General features: G+C 37.0%; 1 protein-coding gene across 1 annotated transcript in view; it reads left to right on the plus strand.

Annotated features, from left to right (window-relative positions):
- Positions 1–9410, plus strand: part of TPK1 (thiamin pyrophosphokinase 1) — a 245793-nt gene extending 236383 nt beyond the window's left edge. Inside the window, exon 9 of the mRNA XM_017508327.2 lies at positions 9368–9410. Within this exon, the coding sequence (XP_017363816.2) occupies positions 9368–9410 (43 nt within the window). The remainder of the gene's footprint in view (positions 1–9367) is intronic.
- The last annotated feature ends 5404 nt before the right edge of the window (positions 9411–14814 follow it).

Below are 14814 nucleotides of genomic sequence, written 5' to 3' on the forward strand. Positions count from 1 at the left end.
TTTTTCTTTTTGAGATGGAGTCTCGCTCTGTCACCAGGCTGGAGTACAGTGGCGTGATCTTGACTCACTGCAACCTCCGACTCCCTGGTTCAAGCAATTGTCCTGCCTCAGCCTCCTGAGTAGCTGGGATTACAGGCACGTGCCACCATGCCCAGTTAATTTTTTTAGAGATGGGGTTTCACCATGTTTCCCAGGATGGTCTTGATCTCCTTGTGATCTACCCACCTCGGCCTCCCAAAGTGGTAGGATTACAGGCGTGAGCCACTGCGCCTGGCCTTCATCCTCTTCTTTTCCCTCTCTCTAAGCATTGCCCAGCTTTCCAGGGAAAAGTCTTCAACACTCATTCTCTCCTTCTTTTATTTCCCCTTTCCTTTGTGTTCTTTTTTTTCCTTATCATCTACATGGCATTAAAAAAAACACACACAAAAACCTATCCTGTTGTAGTATGTGTTAATCTCATGCATTATAAGCAGGCGAACCTTATATTTTTAATATGAAATAAGACAATAAATTCCAGAGCTATACAACTCTCATTTTTTCAGGCCCCTAGTGTCCCCTTTAAATCTGCATAGAAAATTTTTCTCTATGGTTTTATCCATGTTTTATTAAACTGATTTTCATTTAAGAAGTTAAACTACACACTTGTCTCTATCTTATAGCTCTTGTTTTCTGTTTTGTTGATTTACAGAGTAGAATGCTTCAGAAACAAACATTCTGTAAATGCCTGTGATGTGATAGACACGGTGGTGGGCATTCAGAGTACGGAAGTAAAAGGCACTGCCTGTATTCTGCTGCTCACAGTTTAGTACAAGAGACAGAATAAATATTAAAATTCAGAAATACATTGTAATAAAACACTGGGGGTTAGGGGGATAGCAGGAATAAAGCATGTAACCCAGATAGGATACAGGGCCGGTGGTCCCCAACCCTGATACCTGCCACTCACCTATGCAGCGTACAGGCTCGTTGACCTTAAAGAAGTCTTCACTAAGAAAGATTCATAGGAAGATGTTCATCAGCAAAAACCTATGGTGATCCCTCAGTGATTCCAAAACAGTATAGGAGGAAATATCAAATTCAGTCTTCATGGAAACTGTTAGAAAACTTATGTGAACATTGGCCTTGCATTTCAATCATGAGTGACAGAGAATCAGTTGAAGAGACTTGAATAGTTTCTAAGAGATGATATCAAGACTCCATATGTTTGATATGGAGATGGTGTCTGAACTCAAGACTGCTAAGAAGTCAGGCAAAGAAAGGAATAATGACATTTAATGTGGAAGGAATATAAGGCAACAAGAGAACTTGGCACATTTGGGGAACAGCAAACTGCTGAATCCCAGGGAGCCATAGGAGGTGCATCTGGAGGGAAGCAGGCTCTAGAGCACAAGGGTTTGCTTGCATCCCCAGGAAAATGGTCTCTATATTGAGAACAAAGGCCAGATTTTAAGGGTTTTTTAATCGAAGGAATGGCGTTTGATTGACATTTAAAAAGTTTAATTTGATGAGAGTATAGATTGTTTACAGAAGAGATAGAGGCCAACCGATTTTCTTGGAAATCCAAGGAACAAATGATGAGTAAATGTAAGTAAACAGGAGAGTGAGGAAAAGATAAGGGAGTTGGCTGGGATGTGTGCTCAGAAGTCTTCACTGTAGAAATGCAGAGGAGTCAGTGGAATACCTGCATTCAGCATTAAGGAACTGGGTGCTTGGGTGCTGTCCTTCTTTAAGATAGAGCCGGTAAGAAGAGCAGATGAACATGGGAAGATGGCCAGTTGACTCTAATGTATAAAGAGAAAGATCTCTCTCTGGAACCAAATAGAATTGCCTAAAAGGATAACATGGTCTGGCCTGGAGATCTACCTTGAAAATTGTCAATATGTAAAAAGGCAAAAGAGTGATGAGCTTGAATGTCAAAAATAAACAGGATACAATGGATTTGAGAGCCAGGAAGGAATTTGATAAGGTACAGTTTTCATGGCACAATATGTGTAAAAACTGTATTACTATGAGTTGAGTATTAAGTGGGAAGGGCAGTTGAAATACATTTTTTTTGTATTATTGTTTACCCTTTTTTGTTGTTACCCTATAGAAGCTGAATTTTTGTACTAATCTGGGAACCAATAATGGCTTATAAAACTATTTTTGTAAGACCTTTTTTTCAGGTTAAAAACAAAACCATATCATGTATATTTGGGATTTTATCTTTATATCTTGCACAGCAAGACTGAGAGTGCAGCTGCCATGTTGTACTTCTGTAAAATGTCTCAGATATTTATGGACACTAATTATAGCAGCATACACTGGAGAAGTACTTTTCACCCTACTTTTAACAAATATTTTCTTAAAAAAAAAAAAAGAAGAAAAAGAATCTCCTGGCTCAACCCCAAGCTCCGTATCTCTTATAAACCCTTCCTTACCTCTTCTACTTGAACATCTGTGGTGTAGGGGGCTAAGGCGTGGTAGACCTCTGTGCTAGACCTTTAACTCTCCTTTTCTTGTCTAGGGAAAACTGGTCCAAACTGACCACAACTACTCTTTTCTCTGATTTTTTGAACTCACTGTACACTTTAAAATGTATTTTAAGTCATTCTTGTCTTTTAAAACCCTACTTTTTTGTCTTCTATGCAGCATTTCCAAATAAACTCTTTAAACTTCATTCATTGGATCATTTTTATCATCTTTTTTCTTCATTTATTCAGGTTGCTGTAACAAAATGCCATAAACTTGGTTTTGTAAACAACAGAAATTCATCTCTCATAGCTATGGAGGTTCAAGATCAAGGCGCCAGCAGATTCAGTGTCTGGTGAGGGCTCCTTTCCTGGTTGGCTGTTTCTTACTGTATTATCCCATGGTGAAAGGGACAACTGAGCTCTCTAGGGCCTCTTTCATAAAGATACTAATCCCATTCATGAGGACGCTGTCTTCATTACCTTATTATCTTCCTAGGGCTCTGCATCTTCATACTATCACATTGGTGATTAGTTTCAGTAGATGAATTGAGAGGCAAGTGGGGGAGGAACATTAAGACCAACCAAGTACTTTTTTAAATGTTTTTTTTCCCCCCCTGTGGGCCTCAAATACTCTAAACCTATAACAAAATTTATTGAGTTATAACTTTTCTTGTATTTTAAACTTTAAAAAAACATATAATTGTATAGTTTGATAAAAGATGAAATAATAATTATTACAGTTTATCTAATGCTAGCCAAGTCTAAATAACTAGGAAGTTTTAGATAATTTAAATGCTGTATTCCATTACCAGAAGCATCCAGTATTGCCTTCTTATAAAATGTGGGTTACCTGGACATCCCTGGTTAAGAGTTAGAGGCTGTAACTTGCTCCACTTATTTCCCATTTGACATGTTTTTTTTTTTCCTTGTGTTTTGGATGCTCACTTGGGGTAGTGATTTTTTTTTTTTTTTTTTTGATGGTTGGTAGCATGCTACTGCTGAGAAAATACATGAGGATAATGGTAGTGGGCCTTAAAGCAACCTGGATGTGATGATATCTCAAGGAGAAAGGAGTGAAATACTTCCCTAGTACCTGCCTCTCACCCACACAGCATAGAGGTTCTTTGACCTTAAAGAAGTCGTTCACCAAGGAAGATTTATAGAAAGGTGTTCATCAGCAAAAACCTCTTGTAACCCTCAGTGATTCCAGAGGAGTAAGGGAGGAAATACCAAATTCAATCTTCATGGAAATTGTTTAAAAACTTATTTGTACATTGGCCTTTCATTTTCAACCATGAGTGACAGAGAATCGGTTTTGGAGACTTGATGCAATCCATAAGAGTGCTGTGTGCAGGTACAACAATAGAAAAGATGGCATCAGCATTTGTCTGAGTTCTGTCACCATAATTTATCATAATCCAATTCTAGGTAAAGTAATGGAATATTGGATGCAGGATGTCATCGTTTCCTTTATCCCCCCTCCCACAGTCCTCTGTGGCAAGGACACAGGTACACTGTGTCATGTATACTTAGTTCAATTGAGCATTGCTGCAGCATCATTCTTTGATTGAAAACAAAAAGTTGCCAATGCAGTTATCAATGAACTGTGAAGTGATTTGAGTGTTACCAGCAGGGAAATGAAATGAGCCTCTGGGAAGAAGATTGGCATAAGTGAAAGTTTCTGTATAAAGAGCTCCATACAGCTCCAGCGGGGTTTTTCTACTCCTTCATCAATTAAGGTTTTTTCCTCCAAATTTGGGAACATTTTGATCTTGTTTGTTCTGAAAGTGATCAAAACTAAAAATGAAGAAAAAGTGTGAAATTTATACAAATAAAATTAAGTTAAGATTGGTGGGGCTGGAGGGTACTTTTTCACACCACACATTCACCCTAGGTTTTTTGAAGCCCTTCCAAGGAGCTGTGTAAGATGTTTCCCTCCCCCATAATACATACATACACATAGAACACATGTAATACAGAAGTACGCACGCGCACACATACACACACACACAGAGACACACACACACACCAAAGAACACAGTTTTACTAAGAAAAAGGAAAGTAAGGATTCTAGATCTCAGGTCTATGGGGAAGGATTTTTTTCTTTGAAAACTACTATGTGTGTCTTTTAAAAGCTCTACTTAGTTCTTCATGACTTTATTATCTGAATTATGATATTTGACTTACAAATATACAAAATAATATAACAGTGAAATATTTTCTTAAAAATGTTTCAGAGTCTGAAAGCAGGTTAGCAGGTTATAACCTAAGGTGATAGACATACACACACACAGAGAGAAACTTATTTTCAATAAACATAGAAGAGGAGAGGTAATCCCAAGTTCATATTGTTTGCTGAAGTAGACTGAGAAACTGCTTATAAAATGTTAAGTTGATTGGATAGTCTAAACACAAGATATACTGAATATTAGTATACTAAATCTCTTGATTACCATGCATGATTTAGAAAATATCCTCTGTATCCAAAGGGATAGAAAACTAGAAAAATAATAACATTTTTACTTACATACTTAACACTTTACTTACACACTTAACACTTTTACAATTTATGAACTACCTTCATCGTCATCTCATTTGATTTTCCCAGCAACCCTTGTAAGTAAGCGGCTAGGTACATTTTTCCTACTTCTGGGATGAAGAAACTGTGCAGAGAACAACATGGTGAATGCGTGGTAAACCCATCAACAATCTAGGAATTTTCAGAACCCTACTTCTATACCTTTTCTTCATGTATAAGAATCCACACTTACTCTCTAAATTTTATTGGATACATATGGAACGCTCCAAAAGGATTAAGAAAAAATAACCAGTTTTATCTATCTTCTGTACACTGAGAAGTTCACCTAGGAGTAAGCATTTGTATTAGTCTGTTCTCACACTGCAAATAAAGACATGCTCAAGACTGAGTAATTTTTAAAGAAAAAGAGATTTAATTGACTCACAGTTCCACATGGCTGGGGAGGCCTCACAATCATGGAAGAAGGTGAAAGACAAGCAAAAGCACATCTTACATGGTGGCAGGCAAGAGAGAATGTGTAGGGGAACTGCCGTTTGTAAAGCCATCAGATCTTGTGAGACTTAATCATTATCACAAGAACAGCACAGGAAGAACCTGACCTCTTGATTCATTTGCTTCCCCCTGGGTCCCTCTCACAACACCTGGGAAACTACAATTCAAGATGAGTTTTGAGTGGGGCCGTATGCATATCAGCATTGAAACAATTATATGGCTTTTTCTCAATTTTTAATTATGAAAATTTTCATACAGCATTTTTTTTTCAAGATGGAATATTGCTGTCACCAGGCTGGAATGCAGTGGCGCAATCTCAGCTCACTGCAACCTCCACCTCCCGGGTTCAAGCAATTCTCCTGCTTCAGCCTCCTGAGTAGCTGGGACTACAGGTGCATGCCACCATGCCCAGCTAATTTTTGTATTTTTAGTAGAGATGGGGTTTTACTATGTTGACCAGCATGATCTTGATATCTTGACCTCATGATCCACCTGCCTTAGCCTCCCAAAGTGCTGGGATTACAAGCATGATTCAGTTTGGAATAACATATTTGTTTTCTACTGTACTGTACTGTACTGTACTGTACTATACTATACTATACTATACAGTAATTAGTTTAAAAATTAGAATACTCATATTAACACAAACAGTAAAACTGAGTGAAATTAAAGACTTCTTTGGAAGTGTTTCTGCAGTTAATTTATATCTCAGGCAGAGTATTGTCTCTAAAATTTGTCACCTGAAATACAAAGTTTTGTGCTTTCTGTGGTTATGATATCAATTTATTAAAATATTAGATTCATTTGTTGCAGTTTATTTGAAGTTATAAGGCTTTATTTTTCAATTCTGCAGTTATTATTTAAAGTAACTGCATAGCTCAGACAGCAAAGGTCAATAAAAAGATAGCTTCAGGAGATGTCTTGGTTTCATTCCTGTTCTTACTACCACCATACTCTTTGAGAATCTTTGAAATTCTTGCACAAAATATTTTAAAAGGATTATATATTTCCCTTTCCTCTTCTTTTTAATAAAAAAATCTAGTATACTATAAGCATTTGTCTCTTTCTTTTTTCCACTCACTTTATTTTGGAGACTACTTTTTATGCAGTCGTCCTTGTTATTCTGTTAGGACTGCTTAGTACTCTACTGTGTGGATGTACCTAAATGGACCATGATTTATGCATGTGTTGCTTTTTGAAATAACATACTGGAAACCCATACTGTGTAGTGCATGCTTCGAGTTAATGGACATGTATGTTTTGAAGGTGTTCTTCAGGTGATTCTATGTAGATTCCTATTAAGAACAATTTTATTCTCAAAGCAACTTTATGAGGTAGAGGTGATATGACCCAGTTTTAAAGATGAGCAAACTGGTTCTTTAAAAAGGTGAAGGGACTTATCAAGGGTTATTCTCTCAGTTAGTGATAAAGCCACATTTCAGAACCTTGTTAGAGCCTTTAACTCTCTCCACTCCACAGTTCTGTCTCCAAAAACATGATTCATGAGCCTAGTATAATGCCAGTCAATATAGAAAAATGAATTAATTTTAAAAAGTAAATGAATTAAGCAAATATAACCTATAAAGACCATAAAATTCTTCTATAACAGATAAGTAGGCTTCCCTGCCCCTTTCCTTTTCCTTTCCCTTCCTTTGCCTTCTTCATCTTGCTCTTTTGCCCAGGCAGGAGTACCTTTTTAGAAAAAGGCATGATGATAGAGGAGCCCCAAAATTGATTAACTGTGGACACACTGGCCTTTCCAATTGTCTTATGACAGTAAGCCAATTTTATCCATAGTAGGAGTCCTCAAGGTAAAAGGCACAGAGTATAGAACATTGGTCTTATTTTATCAGGCAAATTTAATGTACAAAAATTTGCTCAAGGGACAGTGGAGAAAGATTGATTTTCTCCTGAGTGATGCTAGCCTATTAAGAAGTGGCTTTGAAATTTTGATAATAGTTATTGAAAGCTGTGAAAAGATCTTAACATTCTTTTTCTGAGCATATTTCATACTATATAGTATTTCCAGGAGCAGAGAAAACCAGTGAAAATAAAAGACGTTGAACAATTTTTTAAATGTATTCATTCAATCAAAATATTATTAAGGACTTATTTGTATCAGGCACTTGGCTAGATTGAGGATGGATAATTTACTTTCAAAAAGCTAACAGTCTCTTCACTAAATAGAGCAATGCTAGAGAATGAGATTTGAAAAAAAAAAAAAAAAAAAAAAAAACAGTATTACAAGTATGTACGGAATATTATGGGAGACCAGAGAAGCACAACATACCATGCCACAGACTAGCATAGGAAGGATTTCTGGAGGAGGGCGTTCCTCAGTGTGCCTCAAAATAGGCAGAAGAATCAGAGTTACCAAGAGGGAAGGGGTCAGGAGACCCCAAGAGGGAACAAGATGAGCAAACTGTGTGCAGTTAAGACACTGTACAGTTTATTTGGGAGAACTGTCAAAAACCTGTTGTTTCTGGGAGAGAAGAGAAGGAGATGGTGGTAGAAGAAGCTAAAACAGTGGGCAGAGAAGCAATAAGATATCAGGTCCTGTGCCAGGGAAAAAGTTTGGATTTTATCTTTTAGAGTTTAAATTTTTCTGGGTCACAAGCCCATTTGAGAATCTGATAAAAACTGTCAACCTTCTCTCCATAAAAATGTACCTTTATAAATGCACTTAAAATTTTAAATATTATCTGAAGAGTTTGTAGAAGCCCTGATCCTGTCTATCCATAGACTTCTACTTGGGAACCAGCTATTTCAGACAAATTCTTACATACCTCATTGGCCTATCAGCATGGAGAGGGTTTAGTGATCTTCATAGATAGGAGCTTCACATTTAGTTATCAGTAACAGTTATCAAATGTGGGGAACAGCCAGGCCCTTCATTGATAATGAAATTGATTATCATGGCTAATGCTGACTGAGTCTCACCATGTGTCAGGCACTATGCTGAGTGAGTGATTATGTGTATTAACTTGTTTGTTTTTGTTTTTTGTTAACTTGTATAATAAGCTCACAACAATTCTATAAAGTAGCTATTCTTATTTTTCCAATTTCTCGGTGAAAAACGGAAGCATAAAGTATTATTTACAGCTAGTAAGATGCAGAGATGGCATGTACCAGGTATTCTGGTCACACAGACACTGTTTTATGCTCTTAATTGCTACATTATCCTCTCCCTGAGAAAAACAAATTGAAGCTGTTTTTAACAAGAGCCTAGACCAATTTGCCATAGATACAACTCAGTATGCAGATATTACATTGTGTTCATTGAACTTACATCTTAGACGTACAGATTGCTGCCCTTTAAAGCACTGTATTCATGACAGTTCATTGCAGCTATATTCCTGACAGAACTTTGAATAGTGTTAAATATGGCTTTAAGATTCTTAGCAGCAACACTTAATAATGCATGTCATCCTGGCCATCTTAAAGAATTTCATTTCTAAAGCTAAATAGGGTATAATTTTTTAAAAAAAATTATCGTGTCCTTAACATACACTTCATTTAAAACAACTTATGAACCAGATTCTAACTAGAACTTAGCATAAAATGTTGATGTGCAATATTAATAAATTGATGCTCAAATTTTCATCCTCTATTGCTTTTATCTACAGTGCTTTTTACTTGAAAATTTGCATTTATACCCAAAGAAGAGCTTCTTTTTTGGGTATAAATGCAAATTTTCAAGTAAAAAGATGTTCATGAACATCTCAATAGGTATAGAAAAAGCATTTGGCAAACTTCAACATCTTCTCTTGTTAAAAACTCTAAAAAATGTGTAGAAGTGAGAAAAAAGTTTATTGTAACACGGTTCTTCTAAAGAGGACCAAAAGAAAGGGAAGCATTCAGAATTGTGAAAGGGAACTAGAAGGAGACTGCATATGATATTTAATTATAACAGAGATATTTCATGAGTGAGTGTATGAAGAAGCAACATGGTGTCACAATCCAATGGTTTGTTAAGACTGGAAATTTTAAATTACTTCATCCAAGTTTAGGTGTCATAGGGCTTCTGGCTCTGAGAGGGAAGTTTGAGGCTTGACTGTGGTGTTATACAGACTGCCAATCCTGAGGAACTTTCTCAGTCTCAGTGTCTTCATCTGTAAGACTAAATGATGATTCACATAATTTTCATGAAAGTTAAAATGTTTGAAGCCATACACATGAAATTACCATTGTTGTGTTGTTTTTTGCTTTTGTTTGGTTTCTCTGCTTTGGGCTTCTAATGGAAATAGTTGTATTAATCATGCTTCTTATTTGATGGCACGTTATCATCACTCATCATCTTGTTTCATTGCTTGGTTTGGATTTGCTGATTCTTTTTTCTGTGAGTCTCCTCTAGGATTTCCTTTACATTACATAAGAAACCATTATAATATATCATATTTTATCTTCATTTTTGTATGTGATTTGCAAAATATATTTTAATGACTATTTTAAATGATATTTTTATACATACCATCAAAAGAAAGGGACTCTTAAAAACCATAACTACAGTGCCATTATTACACCTAAATAAAATTAAAAACCATTACCTAATATGATAAAATATGTTGTTTATATTTTCTCCATTGGTTTAAAAGGAATTTATAGTTTGTTATTTGAATAGGGATCCAAACAACGTCCACACATTGCAATTGGCTGTTTTTTTGAAATCTGTTTTAATCTGCAAGTCTCCCTAAGTCTCCATTTCTTCTTCCACTTCCTCTTCTTCCTCTTCTTGTTCTTCGTTGTATTCTTCTTCTTTTTCTACTTTAACTTTTTTTTGAAGAAACCTTGTCATTTGTTCTGTGGAGTTTTACAAAATCTGAACTGATTTTATGGTATCATGTCACTTAATTTCTGTGTTCTCTGCATTTTTGTAATTAATTCTAAAGCTGTAATCAGAACAGTTAAAAAAATGTTTGTGGGGAGAAGTTCTAATATAGGGAGTGATATGGTTTGGCTCTGTGTCCCCACCTAGATCTCACCTTGAGTGGAAATAATCACCATATGTCAAGGGTGGGACCAGGTAGATGTAATTCAATCATGGGGACAGTTACCTCCATGCTGTTCTCCTAATAGTGAGTGAGTTTTCACAAGATCTGATAGTTTTATACAGAGTTTTTCCGCCTTTGCATGGCACTTCTCCTTCTTGCCACCATATGAAGAAGGATGTGCTTCCCCTTCCACCATGATTATAAGTTTTCTGAGGCCTATCTAGCCATATGGAACTGTGAGTCAACTAAACCTCTTTCCTTTATAAATTACCCAGTCTCTGACAGTTCTTTTTTTTCCCCCATTTATTTATTTTATTGCATTTTAGATTTTGGGGTACATGTGAAGAACATGCAAAATTGTTACATAGGTACACACGTGGCAGTGTGATTTGCTGCCTTCCTCCCCATCACCTACATCTGGCATTTCTCCCCTTGCTATCTCTCTCCAGCTCCCCACCCCCCACCGTCCCTCCCCTATTTCCCCCCAACAGACCCCAGTGTGTAGTGCTCCCCTCCCTGTGCCCATGTGTTCTCATTGTTCAACACCCACCTATGAGTGAGAACATGTGGTGTTTGATCTTCTGCTTTTCTGTCAGTTTGCTGAGAATGATGGTTTCCAGGTTCATCCATGTCCCTACAAAGGACACAAACTCATCGTATTTGATGGCTGCATAATATTCCATGGTGTATATGTGCCACGTTTTCCCTATCCAGTCTATCGTTGATGGGCATTTGGGTTGGTTCCAGGTCTTTGCTATTATAAACAGTGCTGCAATGAACATTCGCGTGCATGTGTCCTTACAGTAGAACGATTTGTAATCTTTTGGATATATACCCAGTAATGGGATTGCTGGGTCAAATGGAATTTCTATTTCTAGGTCCTTGAGGAATCGCCACACTGTCTTCCACAATGGTTGAACTAATTTACACTCCCGCCAACAGTGTAAAAGTGATCCTATTTCTCCACATCCTCTCCAGCATCTGTTGTCTCCAGATTTTTTAATGATTGTCATTCTAACTGGCGTGAGATGGTATCTCAATTTTGTTTTGATTTGCATTTCTCTGATGACCAGTGATGATGAGCATTTTTTCATATGTTTGTTGGCCTCATGTATGTCTTCTTTTGTAAAGTGTCTGTTCATATCCTTTGCCCACTTTTGAATGGACTTGTTCGTTTTTTTCTTGTAAATCTGTTGTAGTTCTTTGTAAATTCTGGTTATCAGCCCTTTGTCAGATGGGTAAACTGCAAAAATTTTTTCCCATTCTGTTGGTTGCCGATTCACTCTAATGACTGTTTCTTTTGCTGTGCGGAAGCTGTGGAGTTTGATTAGGTCCCATTTGTCTATTTTGGCTTTTGTTGTCAATGCTTTTGGTGTTTTGGTCATGAAGTCCTTGCCTACACCTATGTCCTGAATAGTTTTGCCTAGATTTTCTTCTAGGGTTTTTATGGTGTTAGGTCTTATGTTTAAGTCTTTAATCCATCTGGATTTAATTTTAGTGTAAGGTGTCAGGAAGGGGTCCAGTTTCTGCTTTCTGCACATGGCTAGCCAGCTTTCCCAGCGCCATTTATTGAACAAGGAATCCTTTCCCCATTGCTTGTTTTTGTCTGGTTTGTCAAAGATCAGATGGTTGTAGATATGTTGTGTTGCCTCCGAGACCTCTGTTCTGTTCCATTGGTCTATATCTCTGTTTTGGTACCAGTACCATGCTGTTTTGATGACTGTAGCCATGTAGTATAGTTTGAAGTCCGGTAGTGTGATGCCTCCCGCTTTGTTCTTTTTGCTTAGAATTGACTTGGCTATGCGGGCTTTCTTTTGGTTCCATATGAAGTTTAAGGTGGTTTTTTCCAGTTCTGCGAAGAAGGTCATTGGTAGCTTGATGGGGATAGCATTGAATCTGTAAATTACTTTGGGCAGTATGGCCATTTTCACGACATTGATTCTTCCTAACCATGAACATGGAATGTTTCTCCATCTGTTTGTGTCCTCTCTTATTTTGTTGAGCAGTGGCTTGTAGTTCTGCTTGAAGAGGTCCTTTACTTTCCTTGTTAGTTGTATTCCTAGATATTTTATTCTCTTTGTGGCAATTGCAAATGGAATTTTGTTCTTGATTTGGCTCTCTTTAAGTCTGTTATTGGTGTATAGGAATGCATGTTATAGCAGCATGATAATGGACTAACACAGTAAATTGGTGCTGGGAGCGGGGCACAATTGTGGACAATGGACTAACACAGTAAACTGTGATAATGGACTAATACTGTAAATTGTGATAATGGACTAACACAGTAAATTGGCGTCGGGAGTGGGGCACTGAAAATGTGGAAGCAACTTTGGAACTGGGTAACAGGCAGAGGCTGGAACAATTTGGTGGGCTCAGGAGAAGAGAGGAAAATGTGGGAAAGTTTAGAACTCTCTAGAGACTTGTTGAATGGCTTTGACCAAAATGCTGATAATGATACGGACAATGAAATCCAGGCTAAGATAGTCTCAGCTGGAGATGAGGAACTTGGATGTGGATATAAGAATTGTTAACCTGTACCCCTGCAGGAAACAACTTTATTACCTAGAGTGCAGTAGTTATGTGGGGACCCTTTTGCCTTTAGTTTTACAAATTCTATTCATTTCCAAAGTTAGGTCAGCACCTTTCTTACCCTATACAATGAGGTTGTTCCATATATTTGTAATACAATTAGATTTTCTTGTCACAGTCTACATTTTTTAGATTTTCTTGTCACAGTCTACATTTTTTGCAGAGATTCTCTGATATTCTAAATGACTTTTTAAAAATTTGAGTACAGTGAAGTTCACTCTGTGTTGTAAAGCTCCGTAAGTTTTGATAAACCCTATAATATCATGTAGGCACCCAATACCTTATAATTTCAAGACCCTAAAAAAATTCCTTGAGCTTCACATATTGATCGCTCCCCACCTTCACCATACACCAGGGGCACTGATATTTTTACTGTTCTTATAGTTTTTCTTTTTTCAGACTGTTGCATAATTGAAATAATATGGTATGTAGTCTTTTTAGACTGTCTTGTTTAGTGATGTAAATTTAAGCTTCCTTCATGTCTTTTCTGACTATCTTTTTTACTCAGCATTATATTTTTAAGATTTATCTATTTTGCTATATATACATTGATTCTTTTCCTTTCAATAGCCCTGTGTGATGGACAACTAGTACATTTGCCCATCCACTCTCTGATGGACACTACATTGCTTAAAAATCTTATGCCCCAACCCCCCTCAGCTCTACCACCAGAAATAATGTAACAAACAGACTCTCATATATGCCCTTAAGGGTCTATGTATTTCTTTGGGCTATCTAGCTAGAAAAGAAATTATTAGAATGTAGGACATGTACTTGTTTTATTTGACTAGTGTCAGATTGCTGTCTGGAATGCTTTTAGCAGACCAGCAACTTATATTTTTGTGTTTGTGTGTTAAAATTAGCCCCATTTCCCCACCAATACTTCATATTCTCAAAATTTCTGGATATAAGTGTATAGGAATCGTGGTAACTCATTGTGTTTATTTAAATTTCTACAATTACTATTGAGTCTGAACACCTCTTCCTATGGTTACTAGATTTTACTCATATTTATATATAGATGATGTATTTTTAAACTGATTTGTAGCTGTTCCTTGTATATTTTAAATATGACTATCACATCAGTTTTTAGCATTACAGAATATCTTTTCTAACTCCATCATCTGTCTGTTAGCTTTGTTCATCATGCCTTCTGTTGAACAGATGTATCAGTTTAATCTTTGGCTTGTTGGATGATGGCAGTATTTACAAATATTCTGAAAACTGGGAGAGAAAAACTGGGAGGGTAGGCTAGAGTGGGTAACAGTAGTTTGTTTTGCTGTATTAGGTTAGAGACGCATGGAAACTTCAGATAGAATTCTTATGTAGTCAGACATGTGAGTCTGGAATAAAGATGAGATTTTGTTAGTATCAACCTTTAAAATTATTTTTGTTGTTTCTTGAAGGTTTCCTTTTTTTTTTTAAACCTGCTACTTTGTTATTTAAAGCTACTGATAAAATTTCAGCATAAGAAATTGGAGCTGGGAGCTGTGGCTCATGCCTGTAATCCCAGCACTTTGGGAGGCCAAGGCGGGTAGATCACCTGAGGTCAGGAGTTCAAGACCAGCAGGCCAATATGATGAAACCCTGTCTCTACTAAAATTACAAAAATTAGCCAGGCATGGTGGCTTGCAGCTGTAATCTAGAGGCTGAGGCAGGAGAATCACTTGAACCCGTGCGGCAGAGTTTGCAGTGAGCTCAAATTGCACCACTGCACTCCAGCCTGGGCAACAAAGTGAGACTCCATCTC

This window comes from Cebus imitator, unplaced genomic scaffold (genome assembly GCF_001604975.1).
Source record: "Cebus imitator isolate Cc_AM_T3 unplaced genomic scaffold, Cebus_imitator-1.0 Scaffold390, whole genome shotgun sequence".
Taxonomy (NCBI): Eukaryota; Metazoa; Chordata; class Mammalia; order Primates; family Cebidae; genus Cebus; species Cebus imitator.